The 24213-nt window shown below is 40.3% G+C and overlaps 1 protein-coding gene across 1 annotated transcript; it reads left to right on the top strand.

Moving 5' to 3' along the window:
- Positions 1 to 16939: 16939 nt before the first annotated feature.
- Positions 16940 to 23789, top strand: FASLG (Fas ligand; the record flags this gene model as incomplete). The annotated part of the gene is made up of 4 exons (XM_082615581.1): positions 16940 to 17230; positions 17808 to 17853; positions 22121 to 22177; positions 23395 to 23789. 4 exons carry the CDS (start codon positions 16940 to 16942, stop codon positions 23787 to 23789), a joined length of 789 nt encoding a protein of 262 aa, XP_082471707.1.
- Between the last annotated feature and the right edge of the window lie 424 nt (positions 23790 to 24213).

The raw sequence follows: 24213 nt of genomic DNA, 5'->3' as shown, positions 1-24213 counted from the left end.
GCTCGAAGGGACCTCAGGACATTTAGTGTAGCCCTTGTCCCAAATCTCTGCCGATGTATCATTATCCTGAGCTTAGGCATCTCCTGAACTGGGAACTGACCCCAGCCCCGGGTGGCTCGTGCTGTGTTTGCAGCACTGTGACTATAAACGCAGTAGGGACCCACGGATGGAAGAAGATTTTCCCCCTGCCTCTGAGGAATTTGGAGTCTAGTGGAGCAGAACCTTCCACTGTTTGGTTCTAGTTCTACCCCACAGGGTCTATCTAGACAAGCAATGCTCGGGATATTTATTGAACATTTCTGTGTACCAGCCTCTGGGCTAGAGATTACAGATTGCGAAGTTGACATTAAAGTGTCCCAGGAGTTAAGATGCTTGAGTTTAGGAAATAGAAGAGATTTCTAATGACTTGGTATGTGAAGTGCTGTAATAAGCGGGCTACAGGAGGCTTGAAGAAGGAGGGATTTGCTGTGCCTGGGAAGGCTTCACAGAGGAGGTGATGTCTGAGCTGACTTGGGAAGGAAGAGTTCACCAGGCATAACTCGGGGATATTGGGCTAACCCAGGCTGCTAGACTAAGGTAAAATAGTGTTAACTGCGGATAGAGGGAATGAAGAAATGGGCTGGAATGATAGAGAGATCCCCAGGATATGGAAAAAAAAATCACATGCAACATGACATGGGACCCCTCCCCACAGGGTGGGGCAGGGAGGTCTGGGAGCAGACACCCTGAGGAGTAGCGGGGTAGGGGTCCAGGGGTTCCTGCTGTGGAAGGACACAGCCTTGCTGGGCTCTTCTGTTGATAGAGGAAGTGACAATACTGGGCTGCCTGTCCTGTGGTGGTGGGTAAGGAAGGTAGAGGGTAGAGTCTGAGTAGCTCAGTCCAGGTCTCAGTTCTAGAATACAGTGCATTTAGGGAGGTAAGTAGAGCTAGGAGTTGAGAGTGGGCTTTCAGAGGCAGGTAGACCTTATAAACCCAGGAGGCATGGAAGAGTGTGGGCTGGGAGCGTAGGGGTTTGAAAGTGAGAATGAGAAGCTTCCACGTGGGATTCAGTTTCCCTAGAATGATAAGTAGGGATTTTCATGTGTTTGGGGAGGGGAACTTACTTGTCAAAGGAGTTCTAAAGGCACATGAGAATTTTCAGGGATGAGGAGACAGCTGTGAGGTGAAGTAAAAGCTAGAGGGACAGTGTGGTCTAGTGGGAAGATCTGAATTCAAACCCAAGCTCAGCCTCCTCATGGGTTCTTCAGCTTCTCCAAATCACTTGCAAAATGGAGATAAGAATCATGGAAGGCCACTTGAGAGTCAAATAAGGTAATGTATAGTGTTCCTAGCTCAGTGTAGTTGCTAAGTAAATGTTTCTTTCCTTCCCACCCATCCCAACAGAACATTAGTTAGTGATAGACAAGGGTGGGACAGAAAAGACTGGATGAATTTCAGGGGATGTGAAGAGGACACCAGGGACAGGACCCACCAAACTAAGAGCTCCTAAAGGAGTTGTGTGTGACCATGGCTGTGTCCTTGTACCTTCCATGCTGCGTGGCACCTATTAGGTGCTCAAGATATGTATGGATGGAATTGAACAGAAACAAATGTTTACTGTGTTTCATTTCCACATGTGAAAGTTGTGGTGGAGAAACACTAGGAGACGGGGCAGGTTTTCTTCCCAACTCTTCCACACACTGGCTGTGGCCCTGGGAGAATCCTCTCACCTCTCTGGAGCCCAGGTCCGAATCTGTAAAATCAGGGACACGACAGCGTGATCTCTTCCCTATTCCGGCACTGAGATTCTAGAACCCTGTAAGGTTTTAGGTTGGTAAGACAGCACTGCAGCTAGTTTGCAAATAAAGCTCAGCGGGGAGCACTTCATTTGTCAAATAACGAACTGGTACAAGGCCTAGGACTCTTCACTCACTGGGCTGGGGCTCTCTCAAGGTCAGTAACAGACAGTGAACCACATCCCAGGATCAGAGGCTGTGTGCTCAAAAGTTTCTTCTCATGAGACCCTGAGGATGGAAGGCTCTGGAGGCATCCAGCTGCATAGACCTGACTCACATCTGCTAGACACTCAAAGGAAACAGTGGGTGACAAAAACAACGACTTTGACATTTACGTAAATCCTTAGTGCATGTGACTTTCCCACAAACCCACCATGACACATGTTTTTGCAAAGAAGCATTTCAGACATCAATAAGGGGCTCATAAAAGAGCCCACAAGGCCCAGGCCTTTCCAGGCTTTTTTTCTTCCAGTTTTATTGAATTATAATTGACATACAGCACTTTATATGTTTAAGGTGTACAGCATAATGATCTGACTTACACACCCCATGAAATGATTATCACAGTAAGTTTAGTGAACATCCATCATCTCATATAGATGCAAAATTAAAGAGATAGAAAAGCTCTTTTCCTTGCGATGAGAACTCTTAGGATTTACTCTCTTAACTTTCATATATAACATATGGCAGTGTTCATTATATTTATCATGTTGTACATCACATCCCTCAGACTTATTTATAACTAGAAGCTTGTACCTTTTGACTGCCTTCATCCAATTCCACTCCCAACGTCCCCTGCCTCTGGTAACCAGAAATCTGATCTCTTTTTCTATGAGTTGGTTTGTTTTTAAAGTATAATTGACCTACAACATTATGATAGTGCCTGTTATTCAGTATTTCTATGCATACCAAAGTGATCGCCATGGTAAGTCTAGTTACAATATGTCACCATACAATTATTGCATAATTCTTGACTATATTCTCCACACCGTGCATTTCATACCTGTGACTCATTTATTTTGCAACTGAGTTTGTACTTCTTAATTTCCCTCACCTATTTCTTCCCCCATGGCCCCCAACTGACTTCTTCTCTGGAGACCACCTGTTTTGTTCTCTGTATCTATGACTCTGTTTCTGTTTTGTTATGTTTGTTCATTTGCTTTGTTTTTTAGATTCCACATAATAAGTAAAATCAGACAGCATTTGTCTTTCCCTGACTTATTTCACTTATCACAATACCCTCCAGGTTCATCCATGTTGTCACAGATGGCAAGATTTCATTCTTTTTTATGGCTGAGTAATATTCCATTATACACATCTTCTTTATCCATTCATCTCTTGCTGGTCACTTAGGTTGTTTCCATATCTTGGCTATTGTAAATAAAGCTGCAATGAACATAGGGGTGCATATATCTTTGCAAATTAGTCTTTTCCTTTTCTTCAGATAAATACCCAGGAGTGGAATTGCTGGATCATTTGGTAGTCCTATTTTTAACTTTTTAAGGAGCCTCCATACTGGTTTCCATAGGAGGTGCACCAATTTACATTTCTGTCCACAGTGCATGGTGGGGGGTTCCCTTTTCTCCACATCCTTGCAAGAACTTGTTATTTGTTGTCTTTTTTTTACATATTTAATTATATCTGCTTTATTTTTCTTCCAAGCTTTATTTTTATTTTTTTATATTTTATTTATTTTTTTAACATCATTATTGGAGTGTAATTGCTCTACAATGGTATGTTAGTTTCTGCTTTATAGCAAAGTGAATCAGTTATACATACACATATATCCCCATAACTCCTCCCTCTTGGGTCTCCCTCCCACCCTCCCTTTCCCACCCCTTTAGGTGGTCACAAAGCACCAAGCTGATCTCCCTGTGCTATGTGGCTGCTTCCCATTAGCTATCTATTTTACATTCGGTAGTGTATATATGTCCATGCCACTCTCTCACTTCGTCCCAGCTTACCCTTCCCCCTCCCCATGTCCTCAAGTCCATTCTCTATGTCTGCATCTTTATTCCTGTCCTGCCCCTAGGTTCTTCAGAACCTTTTTTTTTTTTTTTAGATTTCATATATATGTGTTAACATACAGCATTTGTTTTTCTCTGACTTACTTCACTCTGTATGACAGACTCTAAGTCCATCCACCTCACTACAAATAACTCAATTTCGTTCCTCTTTATGGCTGAGTAATATTCCATTGTATATATGTGCCACATCTTCTTTATCCATTCATCTGTTGATGGACACTTCGGTTGCTTCCATGTCCTGGCTATTGTAAATAGAGCTGCAATGAACATTGTGGTACATGACTCTTTTTGAATTACGGTTTTCTCAGGATATATGCCCAGTAGTGGGATTGCTGGGTCATATGGTAGTTCTATTTGTAGTTTTTTAAGGAACCTCCATACTGTTCTCCATAGTGGCTGTATCAATTTACATTCCCACCAACAGTGCAAGAGGGTTCCCTTTTCTTCACACCCTCTCCAGCATTTATTGTTTGTAGATTTTTTGATGATGGCCATTCCTACCCGTGTGAGGTGATACCTTATTGTAACTTTGATTTGCATTTCTCTAGTGATTAGTGATGTTGAGCATTCTTTCATGTGTTTGTTGGCAATCTGTATATCTTCTTTGGGGAAATGTCTATTTAAGTCTTCTGCCCATTTTGGATTGGGTTGTTTGTTTTTTTGATATTGAGCTGCATGAGTTGCTTGTAAATTTTGGAGATTAATCCTTTGTCAGTTGCTTCATTTGCAAATATTTTCTCCCATTCTGAGGGTTGTCTTTTCATCTTGTTTATGGTTTGCTTTTTGCTGTAAAAAGCTTTTAAGTTTCATTAGGTCCCATTTGTTTATTTTCGTTTTTATTTCCATTTCTCTAGGAGGTGGGTCAAAAAGGATCTTGCTGCAATTTATGTCATAGAGGGTTCTGCCTATATTTTCCTCTAAGAGTTTTATAGTGTCTGGCCTTACAGTTAGGTCTTTAATCCACTTTGAGTTTATTTTTGTATATGCTGTTAGGGAGTGTTCTAATTTCATTCTTTTACATGTAGCTGTCCAGTTTTCCCAACACCACTTATTGAAGAGGCTGTCTTTTCTCCATTGTATATTCTTGCCTCCTTTATCAAAAATAAGGTGACCATATATGCATGGGTTTATCTCTGGGCTTTCTATCTTGTTCCATTGATTTATATTTCTGCTTTTGTGCCAGTTTCATACTATCTTGATTACTGTAGCTTTGTAGTATAGTCTGAAGTCTGGGAGTCTGATTTCTCCAGCTGTTTTTCTTTCTCAATATTGCTTTGGCTATCTGAGATCTTTTGTGTTTCCATACAAATTGTGCAATTATTTGTTCTAGTTCTGTAAAAAATGCCATTGGTAGTTTGATAGGGATTGCATTGAATCTGTAGATTGCTGTGAGTAGTATAGTCATTTTCACAATGTTGATTCTTCCAATCCAAGAACATGGTATATCTCTCCATTGCTGTCTTTTTGATAATAGCCATTTTGACAAGTGTGAGATGATATCTCATTGTGGTTTTGATTTGCATTTCCCTGATGATTAGTGATGTTGAGCATATTTTCATGTTGGCCATCTGTATGTATTCTTTGGAAAAATGCTTGTTCAGATCCTCTGTCCATTTTCAGTTGGGTTGTTTGTATTTTTAATATTGAGTTGTATGAGTTTTTAAAATAATATATTTTGCATATTATCCCCTTATTGGATATATTGTTTGAAAATATCTTCTCCCCTTCACTCTCATTTAGTAGGTTGACTTTTTGTTTTGTCAATAGTTCCTTTCACTGTGCAAAAGCTTTTTAGTTTGGTGTAGTCCTGTTTGTTTATTTTTGCTTTTTTTCCCTTGCGTGAGGGGACACATCCAAAAATATATTACTAAAACTGATGCCAAAGAGCTTAGTGCTTTATGTTTTTTTCTAGATGTTTTATGGTTTCAGGTCTTATTTTTAAGTCTTTAATCCATTTTGAATTTATTTGTGTGCATGATGTGAGAGAGTAGTCCAGTTTGATTCTTTTGCATGTAGCTGTACAGTTTTCCCAACATCATTCATTGAAGAGGCTGTCTTTTCTCTATCATATATTCTTGCCTCCTTTGTCATAGATTGATTACCCATAATAGTGTGGCTTCATTTCTGGGATCTCTATCTTGTTCCATTTAATTATGTGTCTATTTTTGTGCCAGTACATTCTGTTTTGATTACTCTAACTTTGAGGTATAGTTTGAAATCAGGGAGCACGATACCTCCAGCTTTGTTCTTTCTTAAGATCATTTTGGCTGTTTAGGGTCTTTTGTGTTTCCATAAAAATTTTAGAATTATTTGTTCTAGTTCTGTGAAAAATACCATTGATATTTTGATAGGAATTGTGCTGAATCTGTAGATTGCATTGGGTAGTATGTTCTTTTTAACAATATTAATTCTTCCAGTCTATGAACATGAGATATCTTCCATCTGTTTGTCTTGCCTTCAGTTTCTTTTATCAGTGTCTTATAGTTTTCTGAGTACAGTTCTTTTTTCTCCTTAGAGTTATTTTATTATTTTGATGTGGTTGTAAATGGGATTGTTTTCTTAATTTCTCTTTTTGATAGTTTGTTGTTAGTATATAGAAATTCAACAGATTTCTGTATATTAATTTTACCAAATTCAGTGATGAGTTCTAGTAGTTTTTTGGGGGTATCTAGTATCATGTCATCTGCAAACAGTAGCAGTTTTACTTCCTCCTTTCCAATTTGGATTCCTTTTATTTCTTTTTCTTGTCTGATTGCTGTGCCTAGGACTTCCAGTAGTATGTTGAATAAAAGTGGTGAGAGTGGGCATCCTTGTCTTGTTCCTAATCTTAAAGGAAATGCTTTCAGCATTTCACTGTTGAGTGTGATTTTGGTCGTGGACTTGTCATACATGGCCTTTATTATGTTCAGGTATGTTCCCTCTATACCTACTTTGTGAGAGTTTTTATCATAAATAGATGTTGAATTTTATCAAAAGCTTTATCTGCATCTATTGAGATGGTTATGTGATTTTTATTATTTAATATGTTAATGTGGTGTATCACATTGATTGGTTTGTGGATATTGGACCATCCTTGCATCCCTGGGATTAATCCCACTTGATCATGGTGTATGATTCTTTTAATGTATTGTTGAATTTGTTTTGAGGTATTGTTGAATTTTGTTGAGAATTTTTGCATCTATGTTCATCAGTGATATTGGCCTGTAATATTCTTTTTTTTGTGATATGTTTGTCTAGTTTTGGTATTAGGGTGATGTTGGCCTCATAGAATGAGTTAAAAAGCATTCCTTCCTCTGCAACGTTTTGGAATAGTTTGAGAAGGATCAGCATTAACTCTTCTCTAAACGTTTGGTAAATTTAATCTGTGAAGCCATCACATCCAGTTTTTTTTAAAAATTCCTAATTCAGTTTTATTACTGGTAGTTGATCTGTTCATATTTTCTATTTCTTCCTGGTTCCATCTTGGGAGAATGTCCATTTTATTGGTGTCTAACTGTTTGTAGTAATCTCTTATGATCCTTTGTATTTCTGTGGTATTGGTTGTAACTTCTCCTTTATTATTTCTGATTTTATTGATTTGGGCCCTCTCTCTTTTTTTCTTGATGTCTGGCTAAAGGTTTATAAATTTTATTTATCTTTTCGAAGAACCAGCTCTTAGTTTAATTAATCTTTCTTTTGTTTTTTCAGTCTCTATTTCACTTATTTCTGCTCTGATCTTTATATTTCTTCAGACGTTTCCATTCTTAATAGTTATTGTCTCTATCCTGCCTGCTTACTGCCCTATAGGCAGTGGGTTCCCAGCCCTATATACTTGGGAACACTGCTCACAGTGTAGTCTTGAGCATTCTTGTTTCATAATCCCTCTCACATTGTGTCCTTTTTGGATTAGAATTTTGGCTCAAACACCAACAGTCTGTGTGACTTTAGGCAAGTCACTTAACCTATTTAAGTGTCAGTTTCTTCATCTATATTCATATAATCAATAGATATTTATTGAATGCCTCTAATACAAGGCACTATTCTAGGCTTGGAATTCATGTTTAGCCATTTCTCTTTGAGAAATTAAAACAATTAGTCACTGACAAAATTTAGGTAACCAGTGTATGACCCCTGACACTGTTCCCTGTTGTGCACAATGTATTATCATGCTCGCATACAAGGACTGAGAATAAAAGATGGTCAGTCTGCAAGGCCATACCTAACTTACCATGTCAAGGTCAGCCACCCGGGTTCTAACTGCAGGAGAACATGATGAACCTCCTGAGAGAAATAGTAATGCACTGAATGGTATTAAAATGTTTGAGCCAGGAGGGAGGACAGAGTATCTCCCTGGCTTCTTGGGACATACTTTGGGTGTGAAGAAGGTCATCTGGAGGCAGGAAAGACCAAAGGATGCTCAGGATCCAGTTGGATTATTAATGGTAGTAGATGACTTTAGGAGTAAGTCTGTGTTTCCTTTCAAATGCCTTCTGATTTGTCTCAGGGTTTAAAAGCCAACAATTGAAGAGAAATTGAGGAAGTACATTGTAACTTGAGTGTTCTGTAAAGTTACTTTATGAGAAGTCTGCAAAGAGTTTCAACATTTATTTATTGAGTGCATATTAGTTGTCAGGCACTGTGCTGGGCTGGGTATACAATCAAGTGCAAAGTATAGACAGGATTTTATATCTATACCTATGATATTGTTATAAGTACCAGAAGAGGAAAAAAACCCCCAGAGTATTATTAAGAAAATAGTAATTATCTAATTTAGATGGAGTGACAAGTGAAGGCCTCTTTGAGGAAGTGATATTTAGTTTAGGATTGAAGCGTTCTAGCACCTGGTCAAATGTAAGTCGGGCAAAGAACTTTCCAGGCAGCATTGCAGGCAAAAGTCCTGAGGTAGGAAAGAACTGGCCATATTTGATGAACTGAAAGGTCAGTGTGGCCTTAGTGTGGTGAGAGAAGAAGAAAGTAGAAAGAGCTAAGTTGGAGAGTTAGGAAGAACCCAGATAATGCAAGGGCTTGGAAGTCATGATAAAGAGTTCAGATTTTATTCTAAAGGCAATAGGCAGCCACTGAAGTGATACTTTTAAACAGCAAATTGACATGATCAGATTTACATTTGCATCAGTGACAATTGAAGAAGTGACATGACCCACCTCAGTGGAAGGTGAAGAAATACAATGTTGCCATGCTTCTACCATAAGGCCAATAGCACGTGCAGAGTATCATCAGGAGGTGGAGCACCTGGGACCCTCCTGCACTGATTAATTCAGCCAGTATATGTTCGTTGAGTTTTTACCCAGTGATGTTGAACAAGATAGACACAGTGTACCACATGTAATTTGTTAATACTCAGTACTATCCCTGTCTTTTTACCCTCTTTTCTGTTCCCAGGAGCATAAAGCCTAGAAATTACAATTCCTACACTCCATTGCAAATGGGATCCCAATTAGATTCCACCAATGAGAAACAATTGCATGAGATTTGGAAGGTGGTAAAGGAGAAGCCATTAGTTGTCACAGCAGCTACTGATGTGTGGTGTGGTGTGGGGACAACAGAGGTAGTGTGGGGTTTTCCTACAGCTTTCTGCTGTCCTCCTAAGAATCACCAACTTCAGTGTTGCTGGAAGCTGAAACTATTGGTTGTAGCATAGGTTTTGCACTTCAAATTTTCCTAAAAGTGTCCTTCCCAACCTTTGCTTGTCCAGTCTTTAATTCCTGTATTAATCCTTTCCCCACTTTGCATACTTAGAGTGGCTTCTGTTTTCCTGACCAGACTCCAACTGATACACAAAGGACAGGGAAAGAATGAGAGTAGTCTTGACATCCAATAATAATGTTGCATGGGGTGGCAGGGCTGAAGGATAATTTTAGCCCCATTGCTACTGTCATCCACAGCTTCCTGATTTTCCCCCTTCTATTTGCTGTGGCGTGGAGAAACAAGAGTTCCACTTCATAGCTTATTCCCCAACCCATTCTTTTATACTAGAAAAGAACATCAAAGTTGCCTTTCTCTTGGAGACAAGAGATCAAATTGAAGCACAAAGAAAGTTGTGGTCATCTACCTAGTAAAGTGAATTAAAAAACCTTCAACATCTTGCAAATTTTCCTGAGCCAATCAGATCTTGTGAGGTGGGAGTAGAAAAGGGCCATCTATAAAAAGAACAGTAGGAAGAGCACACTCTTTGGAGATCCAATGGACTTGAATGTGACTGAACCCTGGTTCAAACTCTTACCAGGGTTACTTTTCTCCTCTGAATCCAATTACTCATCTATGAAGATAATATACTCATTTTCGTAGATTTATTATGTATATTAATAATGATGATGATAAATAATAATTGCAGCTAACAGGTATAGAGCATGTACTATATTCCAAACACTCTCCTAAAGTTCCTCACGAGAATTAACTCATTTAATTAATCCCCACAGTAATGCTAGAGGCAACGGATGCAAAGAACATAGCAGGCCTGACAAGTTGACATATGAACATGAGTTTCTGACTCTGTCCCTTGAAACAACTCCAAGAAAGAGGATGTGTCCTGATGGGCCTGAGAAACTGACATAAGCATGAGAAACTCGTGAGGGGAAAAGGGTGGTGGTTGGCTCTCAGTGTACATGTGGGTATATGTTTACAGCAGCACACGGGAGAAGAGGGTCAGATAGCATAGGAAGATAGGTTGGGCCAGAGGTTTATGGTTCTGTGTGTTTCTCTTTCCTATCTTGCTTGGTTGTTATTTTGAGGCAGATAAACAGCAGTGATTGCCCAGCAGCACTGGGGGGGGGGGGGAATATCAAGATAGTGCTGGAATCTGGCTGAGATGGGGAAGAGTCAACAGCAGGTATAGGCAGGTGACTCCAACTGAGGAAGAAATCTCTTGAAAAAGAGCAATGCCAGGCAGAAACTCGGGAAATTTTACTTGGTAAGGTAGGTAGGTGACAAATAGGGGATGATTGACCCCAGAGTACAATGCCAGAGGCTCTTCGTCCAAAGGAGTGACCACCTGCCAACTCCCTAAGCTCTCCAGGAAGGGCACAAGGTACTCCTGGATCCCTGGGCTTTAGCCACCTTCACCTCTCCCGACCTCCAACTCCCACATACATGCTGCATGTTATCCTCCATGATAGATGACATTCCCAGGAGAGTGAGTACAAGCTCACAAGGAAAAGTGATCAGACACACCAGGAACACACTGCTCTATAAGAAAGACAACATACTGAACAAAGTACACCAGGCAGAGAAAATGAACAGACCAGAGAAAATAAGTTTAAAATAAGCAGGAGAAATACCCTCAAAAAATATAAAGGTGAAATACTGATAACATTAGTCAAGAAAAACAATTCAAAGAAGAACTAATTGGAAATATTGGGCTTGAAAAATGTAATAGTTGAAATAAAAATCTTAATGGATATGTTAAGTTGTGGAAACAATACAGCTGAAGAATGTATTACTGAGCTGGAAGATTTCTGAATGCTGCAAAGCATCAAAAAAGTAGAAAAGTATTTTGAAAGAAAAGCTTAGAGGTGAGGAGAGTAGAAATTGAAATGTCAGCATCCTTGTAATAGGAGTTTCAGAAGAAAACAAAATAAATGTAGAGAAAGAAATATTTAAACAATCTCCCCAAATTAAATAAAGGTAAAAGACCTTAGTCTGAAAAGGCTTGTAAAGTACCACATAGGCTATATTGGAAAAACCAAGTGATATATATTCATTTTAGTGAAATTAATAATGCAAGGAGAATATTCTGAAACTTTCTGGAGGGGAAAAAGAAAAATGCCTAAAAAGAATAGGAGTTGGTTTGACCATAGACTTCTCACTAACCTGGATGTGAGAAGACAAAGAGAAATATTTGCAAAATTTTGAAAAAAAGAGAGATAAAGAACATCAGATGTGGAAATATATATCCAACTAAATTAACATTTAAATATTGGTAAAAAGGAACCATAAGGCTCTATCACAAGCCAGAATTAAAATTCTAGGCAGTACGAACATGATGAAGGCGATGGTGGGGAATGGGACTATATTTTGCTCTCTCTCCTGTGAATTTACCCTGTATGGACTACATCAATGGACTTCCTCACCTTCTGGCTTTGAGTTGAATTTGCCTAGTGTGGAGCCCCAGCAGGAGGGAAGGGGGAAGGTGCTAGGACAGGGTATTTATTCTCCAGACTCATCTAGGGCTGGCTGCAATTTCTGACTGGAAGTCACAATTCCTGTTTAGGCTGTCTTCTCCACAAAATTCTCTCCTTCTTAGGTTCCAATAGCTTACCTTTCCCCTTGACTAGTGGTCATAATGACCCTGTTCCTTATATATTGCTAGAATATTATACTATCCTTTTTGATTTCCCTACACCTTACCTCTATGTTTGTGAACAGTCCTTTTTATTAAGCCCTTCTCAAGCTATCCTAATTTGTGTTTCATCTGTGTGCTGATGAGATGCTGATGATATAATAGGAAACTTTTATTGACAAAAGTGATATATAAAAAAACAAAAACCTTAGGAAAACATCATACTTACTGTGAGAAACTTTAGATGCAGTCTCTTTGTGATTAGGGACAAGACATAGATACCCACAATCACAGTTACTGTTTTATATAGTTCTTCTCGAGGTTTGAGACAATACAAAAACAAAAGTAAAAGAATGAGGCATAAGGTTTGGAAGGGAAGATTAAAACTTCTCATTTTGTCCACTGATAATGTATATCTATATAGAAAAAAACCCCAGAAATCAATAGACACACTATCAGAAATAAAAAGAGAGTTCCACAAGTTTGTAAGATTCAAGATTATTTGTTACAAAGTGAAGAACATTTATTTAAACCAGTTATAGTCATCTGTATTAGTTATCTATTGCTGCATAACAAATGACCCCAAAATGTAATGGCTTAAAATAAAAAATACTTATCTTAAAATTTCTGTGGTCAGGAATTCAAGGTTGGTTTAGGTGGGTGTTATGGAACTGAATGTTTGTGTCCCTCCCAAATTCATAACTTAAAATTCTGTGTCCCAATGTGATGGTATTAGGAGGTGGGGCTTTTTGAAAATAACTAGGATTAGATGACATCACGAAGGTGGGGCCCTCATGAATGGGATTATTACCCTTATAAGAGCCAGGAGAGAGCTTGCTTCCTCTCTCTTCCCGCCACGTGAGGATACAATGAGAAGTCAGCCATCTGCAATGCAGAAGCTGCAGTCTTTTTATAACTTAATCTGGGAAGTGCTATCCCAACACTTCTGCTGTATTCTATTAGTTAGAAGTGAGTCAGTAGGTCCAGCCCACACTCAAGAGGAGGGCATTATGAAAGGGCATGAATACCAGGTGGTGGGGGGTCATTGGGGTCATCTTAGAGGTTTCTTACCACAGAATCTAAAAATGCCACAGAAAATTACAACATTTGTAATCACAACAAAATTACAAAGTATCAAGCAATTAATCTAAGAAACGATGGATAAGACCATCCTGAAGAAAAATTTTAAAAGTCATAAAGAACACATGGAAAACTGTGGATAGGGCAAAAATATTGTAAAGAAAACACTTCCCCTAAATTAGTGCAATTACTGTTAATAGTCCAGTAGAACATTTTAAGACCATGATAGTTTTTCTTTTCCTAATACATATAGGAGAGATTAAATATACTCAAATAGTTATGTCAATTTTGAAAAAGAAGATCAAAGAGGGAAAATTTTACTATTCTAGCTCTCAAGACATTTTAGAAAGCCATAATTGTGAAAACTGTGTGACCCTAGTACTGGAATAGAGAAATAAATCATTGAAACAGAGATAAGAACCCAGAAAAAGACCCGACTACATGTATAAACTTCATATATGATAAATATATACCACTGTAATTCAGTTGGGGAAAATACAGATTGTGTTGGGAAAACTGGTTCATACATGGAGAAAAACAAAGATGAACTCTTTTAATACCACAAACAAAGATGAACTCCAGATAAGTTAAAGCCTATACATGAAATCTGCGATGGTGTGAGATATTTTCCATGTCTAAAAGTAACAATAGATTAATATCTAGAATATAAAGTACAAGGAAATCCTGTGAATAAACACAAACAGATAAGAAACCCAATTGAAAAATGGGCATGGTGTACAAAACAGGAAATATACACAAAAGGGAAAACATTTGTATAACAAAAATATGACAAGATGTTCAACCTCACAAGAAATCAGAAAAAAAATTAATAGTCAGTATGATATGACTTTATATCCATAGCACTTGGTAAAAATTAGAAAAGTGGATAATATCAAGTAGAGATGAGGACATAAGGTAAGATCATCATGGTGTCAAGGGATTCAACCACTTAGATACTGAAGTCAGACATTGACTTGTACTTTTCCCTGCAACATCTTTCCCCCATCTCCACCCCCTCTACCTTCTTTTATCCTTAGTGAAAGAAGGTAAATTACATTAAGTCTACAGATGAATCATTTGTGGGAAGATACACTGTATTTACAACAACAAGAACAGCAACATTTTTTGAGTGCTTACTTTGATGTTGAGGACTATTTTAAGTGTATCAAATGTTTTGACTCATTTAATTTTCATAATGCCCTATAAAACAGGTACTATTGTGATCATGCCCATTTTTATAGATGAGAAAACTGTGGCACAGAGGAGGGAAAGTGACCTGTCCAGTTCACATAGCTAATAAATGGAAGAACTGGGATTTGAACCCAGGCAGTTTAACTCCAGAAGCACACACCCTAACCACCATGTGACACTTTCTTTCTATCCTCCCCATCCAGGATATGGTGTATTTTTTCCATTTATCTGAATATTTGTCATTTTCAGGAAAATTTTTATAGTTTAAAAAATATGATTCTAGGGCTTCCCTGGTGGTACAGTGGTTGAGAGTCTACCTGCTGATGCAGGGGACACGGGTTCGTGCCCCGGTCCGGGAAGATCCAACATGCCGCGGAGCGGCTAGGCCCGTGAGCCATGGCCGCTGAGCCTGCGCGTCCGGAGCCTGTGCTCCGCAACGGGAGAGGCCACAACAGTGAGAGGCCCGCGTACCGCAAAAAAAAAAAAAAAAAAAAAAAAAAAGATTCTATTCAATTGTTATTAAGAGTTATTTCAGGATACTTTAAGGGTTGTGTTTTTGGTTGTACATATGGTGGAATTCTTAAAATTATATTTTCTGATTATTAATTATAAACATCATTTTTCATGACTATGAAGAAAGCTATATGTGAGCTCTAAAGCACGTTACCTCTGCCCATCTGTAAAAGAGGGTGAGAACACTGTGCCGTCATTCTGATTTCATCTGTCTCCCTGTTTCATGCATGGAGACTGGGATGTGGGCAGAAGTGCCCAGAGAGGGGGCAGTGCCAGCTGTTGGAGTCTGATTTCAGCAGCCTGCCTTGTGTGTCACAGTAAGGCATTTGGGCCCCTCCCAGAATCAACCTTTCCGACAGAAGGTTTTAGGAGAGGAAGTGAGATAACTGAATTTGTTTTTAAAAATATCATTCTTGCAGCATTATGCAGGGTGACTTGGGCTTGGGAAAGGCTGTTGGCCTGGAAACCAGTTAGAGTATCACTGCAATATTTCAGGTGAGATAATAAAAGTCTGACCTCAGGCAATGACTGTAGGGAGGGAGCGTGCTCATGGGACAAGCATGGCTCAGGTAAAATCGACAGTCCTGGGTGACTAGTGCAGTGCTGGAGGAGGGGAAGAGGTGGAGTGGAATTTGTCACCAGGAAGAGTGACCTCAGGTGAAACAGGTTGTATTGGGAACGGGGGTGGGCGGAATGGGGCAGGGAGATAAATTTGGTGTTGGTTTGGTTCAGGTGGAGAGCCAGAATGATAGCCATAGAAATGCCAAAACATGATATAACAACTGATGAAACTTCAAAGGCAGAACCCTTTAATAAAATGGAAAATAGGGATTTATGAGAGGTTTATATGATTTATGTGGAGCTGGCACTTGGAAATTACTGTAAATGGTATTTGAAGCCAGAGAAAATGTGAAATAAGTTTAAGTAGAGTCCCATCTTTAGTTAAAAAAAAAAATTAGGATAACCAGTGAAATTTGAACTTCAGGTAAAAAACGAGTAATTTTTACTATATTCCATGCAATGTTTAAGATGTACTTATCCTAAAAACTAGTTATTATTTGAGATCCAAATTTAAGCTGGGCGCCATCTGACAACCATAACAGATATGGCAAACAGAAAGGCCTACAGGGACCAGGAAAGCCGTTTCACAGAGTGAGGTGCGTGAGAAATATAGTGGAGGGTGTGCAGGCTGGGCAGCCTGGAACATCTGTGTCCCATCCCCAAGAGCAGCTGCTGCCCAGCTGGTTGGGTGTGCAGAGAGGGTCTCCAGACGGTCCAATAGTCTAGCGGTTCAAAACATAATATAAAGATAACATAAATTTTAAAATATATGGAATATCCCAATTTTTAAAGGGGACAATCAGTAGAAAGAAAGAACACTGTAAGGCACAAGCAAAGCAGGTCTGTGGGCTCCGTAAGGCATATGGGCGACGGGTTTGTAACCTCTGATCTGACCTCTACAAAGTGGGTGGAGCAGGTTTGTAACCTGTAAATTATGTTGCTTTGCTATGTCGGGGTGAATAGTATTTGGGTGTGGGGAAGGGATGGCAGCCTGGGGACGATTCCCTCCTGCAAAAGGTGAGACATAGAAGCGGCTTCTCTGGCCACGACTCCATGCTCTCGCCCCTCAGTGCCTGAGTGTGCCCCACTGGCCACTCTCCCCATAGCTGGGCCATGGCCGAAGTCGAGAGGGCTGTGCTGCTGCTACCTGCTCTCGCAGGGCCTGAGGAGACGAACCCGCCCTACCAGCCTTTCAGGCAGCAAGGCAGCAGCAATTGGGGTTTTGAAAGCTTTTATCAGAAGATTGTGGGCGGAAACTGCCCCGGGTTTGCTCTGAGCTTCTTGAGGCTTCTCAGCTTCAGATGCAAAGCGAGTGGGTGTCTCTTTGAGAAGCAGAAAGAGGGAAAGAAAGAACAAAAGAGAGGTGTTTCCCTGGGTTCTGGAAACTATAAAGAGAGAGCCAGCTCCTTTCTCTCGAGCAGTCAGAAACAGGAGTCCCGTCCTTGACACCCAGGACTCCCCAGGATTGAGAAGGAGGAAAACCCTTGGCTGGGGGCTGGCCCGAGGCACTGGCTGCCATGCAGCAGCCCTTGAATTACCCGTACCCCCAGATTTTCTGGGTGGACAGCAGTGCCAGCTCTCCCTGGGCTTCTCCAGGGTCAGTCTTCCCCTGTCCGCCCTCTGTGCCAGGAAGGCCCGGGCAAAGGAGGCCACCGCCACTACCACCACCTCTGAAGAAGAGGAGGAACCACAACACAGGCCTGTGTCTCCTTGTGATGTTTTTCATGGTTCTAGTGGCCCTGGTTGGATTGGGGATGGGACTATTTCAGCTCTTCCACCTGCAGAAGGAACTGGCTGAACTCAGAGAGGTAAGCTGCCCTGTGGACTGCTGTGTCCTGAAGGCATGGGTGTGAGACAGCCCTGCTGTAGTGGAGGGAGGAAGGTGACAGTGATCCATGTGGACCACAGTCTTGCTTGCAAAGTACTTCGCAGTCCTTTTTTCCTGTCTTAGAAATGAGTCACTCGAGCCATCCTGTTCTATATGCAGAGGAATGGGGGCTCAAATGAGTGAAAGGAATATTATCTATGTTGGTATGGATCAGAGCCAAATTAGGACTGGTAACTAGAGTTCTTCTTTTCTCAGTTGGCTGCTACCTACCTTATACTCAGTGATTCAAGAAAGAAAAGGAACTTGGACTCTTGATTACAAGTGAATTTGTTCAAATGGACAAACTAAATTTCCTTGAAAATACTTAAAAATATTGGAACTATTCCAAATCACAAAACTGAGGCATGGAGAGGCACAACTTGGCCGGAGTCTGAGTTAGCAGAGGTTCTAAGGTGTTTAGATTCCCTTTCCAGTGCTTAGTTTATTTGACAATTCTGCCTCCTTTGCTTAAAGAGCTTCATATTTATTATATACCTTTTCTCTTTTTGTTTCACCAGTCCACCAGCCAAAGGCATACAGAATCATCTTTGGAGAAGCAAATAGGTGAGTCCTTTCATGCGTGTACATGAGTTAGAAAGATAGTCCTTAGCGCTGAACCATGCTGAGGGAATGCCTTGAATTCCATCTCATTCTTGGGCATATGTATACTATGGAAGAGGAATCCTAACCAATTCTGAATCTGGTCACTTTGGTTCTTTGAGCTGCCCTAAAATATGAAGTGAATTTAATTGTTCAAAATTAGTGCAGCTGAGTATCACACAAAAGTAAAAATAATTTCTGCTTGTATTTGGAAAGAGCGACACATATATACAACCCTGGACCTTTGCCCCTTAGCAGTTGGCTCCAGGCCTGTCCCCTTCCTCAGGCCTCCTGGTTCCCATGCACAGGGCTGTGGCTATAACTTCTCGGGAGAGAAGAGGAGGTAAAGGCAGAGATAGCTGCTGCTGGGAAAGACCCATGCTCTCCTATTTAATCTCTATAAGAGATTACTTAAGAGTCAGACCTTATTTAACATTTTTTCATAGGATATATTTAAGCTTTTAAAAAGTGGGCAACCAATCATCCACATTAGGATGGTTCTTTTGCAGCCACTGGAAAGCTTGGAGGAAGACTTTTGCCATTATTCAAAGGGTAGTCCCACTTCACTCACAGAGGCAATCGTGAGCTACCTTTGATAATAAAGGAAAAACCTTTGTATGAGATCCAGGACAGGAAGAAGATGAAAATGTTGAACATTGACCTTCTAAAGTTTCAGGACATAGTTTTGGAAACTGTGGACAGATAGATTTAGAATACTGCAACTCATTAAACTAAGATTCACTGAACTTTAGATTTGGTAAGAGTTGGAAGCGAGCTTAGAGAACATCTGGTCCAGTCATCTCATTTTTCAGAAGAGAAACAAAACACCAGATAGATTAGGTGATGTGCCCAACACTACTGGTGTGATACTGGGGTGAGAAGGAACATAGGCTCCTAATGCCTTGTCACTTATAGTGCTTCCCAGTACATGCTCTGGTGCCTCATGACATAGGGAAACTCCTGTCTCTTTCTGATGGCCATGGAATGAGAATAAAGATGACAAGCAAGATGCCTCTGCAAAGACAATAGTTAAATCTCATCCTTAGAAATTGGGAAGAAAACAGAAGACACCACTGGCTACCCAGTAAGGGGAGCCTGTTCCAGTTTCTCAGGATATGCCTGAGAAACCCAAGTCACCCTATTGCCCTAGCAGGTAGGCTCTTGCAGGAGCCATCCATAGGATCCTCTGGTTTCTAGTTCTGGGTCTGAGTCCCTAAAGAGTTAGAAATTCCAGATGTACCCAAGCAGAGTAAAAACATTTGTTAGAAGAATAAAGCCTCTGGAGGATTTCTAAAATAAGATAGCTTTGAAAATCAGTGAAATGTGGCTGGTAAAATGGGTACCTAATTACTCATCTTTCACTCACTTTCTGGAGTCATTTTAGTAATTAAAAATCAAGTGAACAGATGAGTCAGGTCCACTTGTCCCACTAAACAAGTATCAAGTATCTTTCCTAGATCAACCCAGATGGACCAGAAATTGGTGAATTATCACATGGAAATCAAATTAGCAACTTTACTAATGAGCTAAGAGATGCAAATTTAAAAAGGGGGACACCCAGGTTTATCCATCAAATTAGTGAAGTTAAAAAAAAATCCATGTTGGCAAAAATGTGAGAGAAAAGGGTCTGCTTCAACAGTTGAGAGTCAGTGGGCATGTAAATTGATACACTTTTTCTAAAGAGCAGTTGGGAAAAAGATATCACAGGATTAAAAATGTTAATTTACCTTGTAATCTCATCACTAAGGCTTTATTATTTAAGAAAATAATCAAAATGTGCCTGAAAATTTATAATAAGGATGTTCATCACTTCCTTATAAGGCGATTTATAATAAACCAGTCAGAAGAAAGTTAAATGCTTCTTAATAGGAAATTAGTTAAATATATTACAGTGTATTCAGATGAGAGCATAATATGCAGCAACTAAAAGCTATATGTTAGAAGGACATTTAATGCCATAGAGACTGTGCATTCTATATTGTTGGATAAAAGACAAGTTATAAAGCAGTGTGTTTAGTTTAATATTGACATATGCATATTTTTATATTCTTAGTAAACATCTAGAAGGATTTATACTCCAACAGGTTAACTGTGATTTTTCTCTGGAAGGTACTATTGTAGGTTATTTAAACTTTCTTATTTGGTTCACTTTCATTTTTCCACAGTTAACTCATTAAATCTTTTATTCATTCACAAATGTTCTTGGAGTGTTTCCTGTGCCAGGCTGGGTGTTGGGTGATGACCGAACGAGAGACAAGTGGCTTGCCCTCATGGAGCTCTTAGCATGCTAGAGAAGATAAACAAAAGCAAGCAAACAGACAACATACTTTTAAGTTGTACTAAGTGTGACCTAAGATTGAGTGGTCTGGAAAGTCCCCTCTAAGGAGGTGTTGTTAATGTGGATATGTGTATGTGTGTGGGTAGGTAGGAGGCTGGGAACATCATTCCAGCCCTGAGAATGGCATGTGCAAAGGCCCTGGAGCAGGATACAGTCATCACCAAAATAAAGGATATATTTCTACTTTATTTATTCCAGCATTTATCCAGCAGATATCTTTATTGAGTACCTTCTATGAGACTAACACTGCGAGGGATATACAACATGTGATTCTCTGTTCCATTTCCTGTCAGTTCATGGCTGAATGCCAGATCAGCTACACAGATGGTTTGTGGTGTAGGAATATAGAAGAGACTCAGTTTTGCCTTTCCTGTTCACTAACACCTCACCTCATTCATGGTGGGTTGTCTTGGGTGGCTACAGAGGTAATAATTGCTTACATCATATTTTCAGCTGATTGGAGCATTCTCACGCCATACAGAGTTTTATAGGCTAATCATGAAGAGCCTGATGTGGATGAGTGCCTTTCTATGAAAATTTCTTGAATGTCTTAGCTAAATTCATTAGTTAAGTGGTAGAGCTCTTCCACTGAAATATCTAAAGTCAGAGAAATAGTACCTATTTTGAGAACTGTTGTCTATTTTAAATCTTTCAGTTTAATTTAGCAAACATGTACTGATCACATGCCTTGGGGTAGAAACTGAGCTAATTACTCTGGTGGATTAAACATATAGTAAGGAATTTGCCATTTATTTGGGGAGTAAGATGAATTATACAGTTACCACAGAAAAAGGGGAGTCAAAACTGACAAGAGAGGTGAAGACAGAGTGCTTCTAGGTTTCAAAGGCGGGAAAAAGCATATTTGATTAGAAAGGCTTGGGAAGAGGTATTAGAAAAGAGGTATTTTAGATGGTATTTGCAGGGTTGATAGGAATTTAGCACAGAGATCCGTTTGGGAGGGTATCCCAGGCAGAAGGAACAGCATGGGCAAAGGCATAGAGGCAGGGAAGCTGGGTGTGTTCAGAACCGTTGTGCAGCTATGTCTAGTGTGGGTGAGTAAGCAAGAAAAGGCTGGACAGATAGGCAGAGATCACATGGTGGGGGACACTTGTACACAATTACACGTTCAATGAGGAGCATTCAAGGTGTTTGAGATCTTAGGATAATTTATTTGGGGCAGATTGTAGAATGCCATTGGGGAAGACCTAGGGGCCTGGAGATTAGCAGTCTTCTTCAGCCTTTGTCCTGCAGAGTCCTAAGGGCAGCTGAGCCAGAGAGGAAAGAGCCTTGGATCTGGACTCAGGAGACCTGAGTGTCAGTCCCACTCTGACACTGAGTAAACAGGTCTCCTTGGACAAGTCACCCAACTTGTTTTTCTTGGACTTCTTGGACAAGTCACCCAACTTGTTTTTTTTTTTATCAGGAAATAACTTTTTATTTTATATTGGAGTATAGTTGATTAACAACGTTGTGTTAGTTTCAGGTGTACAGCAAAGTGATTCAGTTATACGTATACAAGTCATCCAACTTTTAAGCTCATTTTGCCATCTATAAGATGGGACAGTAATCTCTACCTCAAAGAGTTGTGGCCAGTTATAAATGCAATAACTTATATGGCACATCTTTATAAACTAACCTTTCTATTATTTTATTGTAACATTATAATTTATGCATGTGCCTATTTTAATTTAGTTCCTTTTTACCTCTCTGTTTCTGAAATACAGGCTGTTGTAATTCCTACAATTTGGACTTGAATTTCGAGTTGGCTATGTTAGACTGTTGTCATTTATGCTTATAAAACCTCTTTTATTTAAATGCCCTGCTTAGAGTCCCACAAAAAGAATAGTTGTTGTGCCATTTTTTACATATATCTTTCATCTCTCTATGAAACAGGTCACCCCAATCCATCCTCTGAGAAAACGGAGCTGAGAAAGGCAGCTCATTTAACAGGTCTGTATCTGGAAGATGGGCTTGGGAAAGCCTTTGGCAGAAAGCAGAAGAGCTGGTTGGTCTCTGTGACGACTGTGCTCTGCAGTAGTTGATATTTTCCAGTGACAGTATTTGAAACCCAAGGGTTTTCTTTCTAGTCAGGTCAACCTCACACACACATTGAGCCCCTACTCTGGGCAAGGCCCTGTTCTAAACTGGAGAAATGGAGCTGCTTATGACGTGATCCTTGCCCATAAGGAGCTCACTCTTTTTACTCACTCCAGTGACTCTTAGGGAATTTGGGGCACAGATCCAAGCGGTGAGAGCTGGGGAGATGGGGAATGATGAATTATTTTAGTACGTGTTTCCCCGGTTTTCTGTAAGAGCTTTACTCTGCTTTGTCCATGAGTAGAAAAAGGAGAGGGGAGGCCCAGTCCAGGCACTAGTGGTCGTGTAGTGGAGTGAAATGATTTGATTGCAAGGTGGTATGGGCATTCCCAGTGTAAAGTCCACAAATATCTGAAAAGTGGATAAGTATCATGGAAAGTGGTATGCTGCTGTCCCTGAAATTATTTCAGCAGAGGCTGTACAATGATCCAATTTAGATAAACAGACATTTCTTGAGCACATGCTGTGTGCCAAGCCTGGGGTACATGGAGATGAACCACACACGGCTCCTGCCTTCAAGGAACTTACAATCTAACAGGGAAAGACAGGTGCATAAGCAATAATTCCAGCATTCTCTGCTTAAGAATGTACATAATGCTGTGGGGATACAAATGAAAGGGGATTTTCACCCACACTGAAGAATCCTTAGTGCAGGTAAAGATTGGACTAGATGATCCCTAAGGTCCTTCCCAACTTTAGAACTTCAGAGTTCCTTGGATTTGACTTTTCACCTCATGAAGGGACCTCAAACCCTAGTAGTTTTGGTACTAGTTCTGAACCTTTGTTCCAGAGAGCTAAAATCATCCCAATCATTTCTCACTGCAGTTGATTAGGGGTATATGCTATTGTCCCAGTTGTGTGGATGATAAAATTGAAGACGTCAATTTGATAAATGTGTGAAGAAATTCAGTAACAGGTCAGGCCTGATCCGTCACCTTGTTCAATATGGGCTATGTCATTTGGGGTAAAAAGCATTTGCTCAAGGAATGGTCCACAATTTTGCCTTGGAAGCTTGGTTTGTTGATACATGAGCATTCCTGGCTGAAAGCTCCTCTCTGGTTTGGTTTCAGGCAAGTCCAACTCAAGATCCATCCCTCTGGAATGGGAAGACACTTATGGAATTGCCCTGGTCTCTGGGGTGAAGTATAAGAAGGGCAGCCTTGTGATCAATGAAACTGGGCTGTATTTTGTGTATTCCAAAGTGTACTTCCGGGGTCAGTCCTGCAACAACCAGCCCCTGAACCACAAGGTCTACACGAGGAACTTTAGGTACCCCCAGGACCTGGTGCTCATGGAGGGGAAGATGATGAACTACTGCACTACTGGCCAGATGTGGGCCCGCAGCAGCTACCTGGGAGCTGTGTTCAATCTCACCAATGCTGACCATTTATATGTCAATGTATCTGAGCTCTCTCTGGTCAATTTTGAGGAATCTAAGACATTTTTTGGCTTATATAAGCTCTAAGAAAAACACTTTGGGATTCTCTCCATTATGGTTTCTTGTTATAGGCACTGAGAATGTTGTCTTGAATGAGGGTCTTCTTTTTTTTTTTTTTTTTTTTTGTGGTACGCGGGCCTCTCACTGTTGTGGCCTCTCCCATTGTGGAGCACAGGCTCTGGACGCGCAGGCTCAGCGGCCATGGCTCATGGGCCCAGCCGCTCCGCGGCATGTGGGATCCTCCCAGACCGGGGCACGAACCTGTGTCCCCTGCATCGGCAGGCGGACTCTTAACCACTGCGCCACCAGGGAAGCCCGAGGGTCTTCTTAAGTCCACTTGAGGTCAAGAGAGAAGACATGAACCAAGAGGATCTTGAGACCACAGGGTTCAGCAGTTCTACAGTTCCTCATCTCACCTAAGGTCCACAAGCCAGACAGGAGGAGGACTAGT

The sequence above is a fragment of the Mesoplodon mirus genome, assembly GCF_964341445.2.
Source record: "Mesoplodon mirus genome assembly, chromosome: 3".
In the NCBI taxonomy this organism is placed as follows: Eukaryota; Metazoa; Chordata; class Mammalia; order Artiodactyla; family Ziphiidae; genus Mesoplodon; species Mesoplodon mirus.
This window is presented reverse-complemented; position numbering and strand designations above follow the sequence as displayed.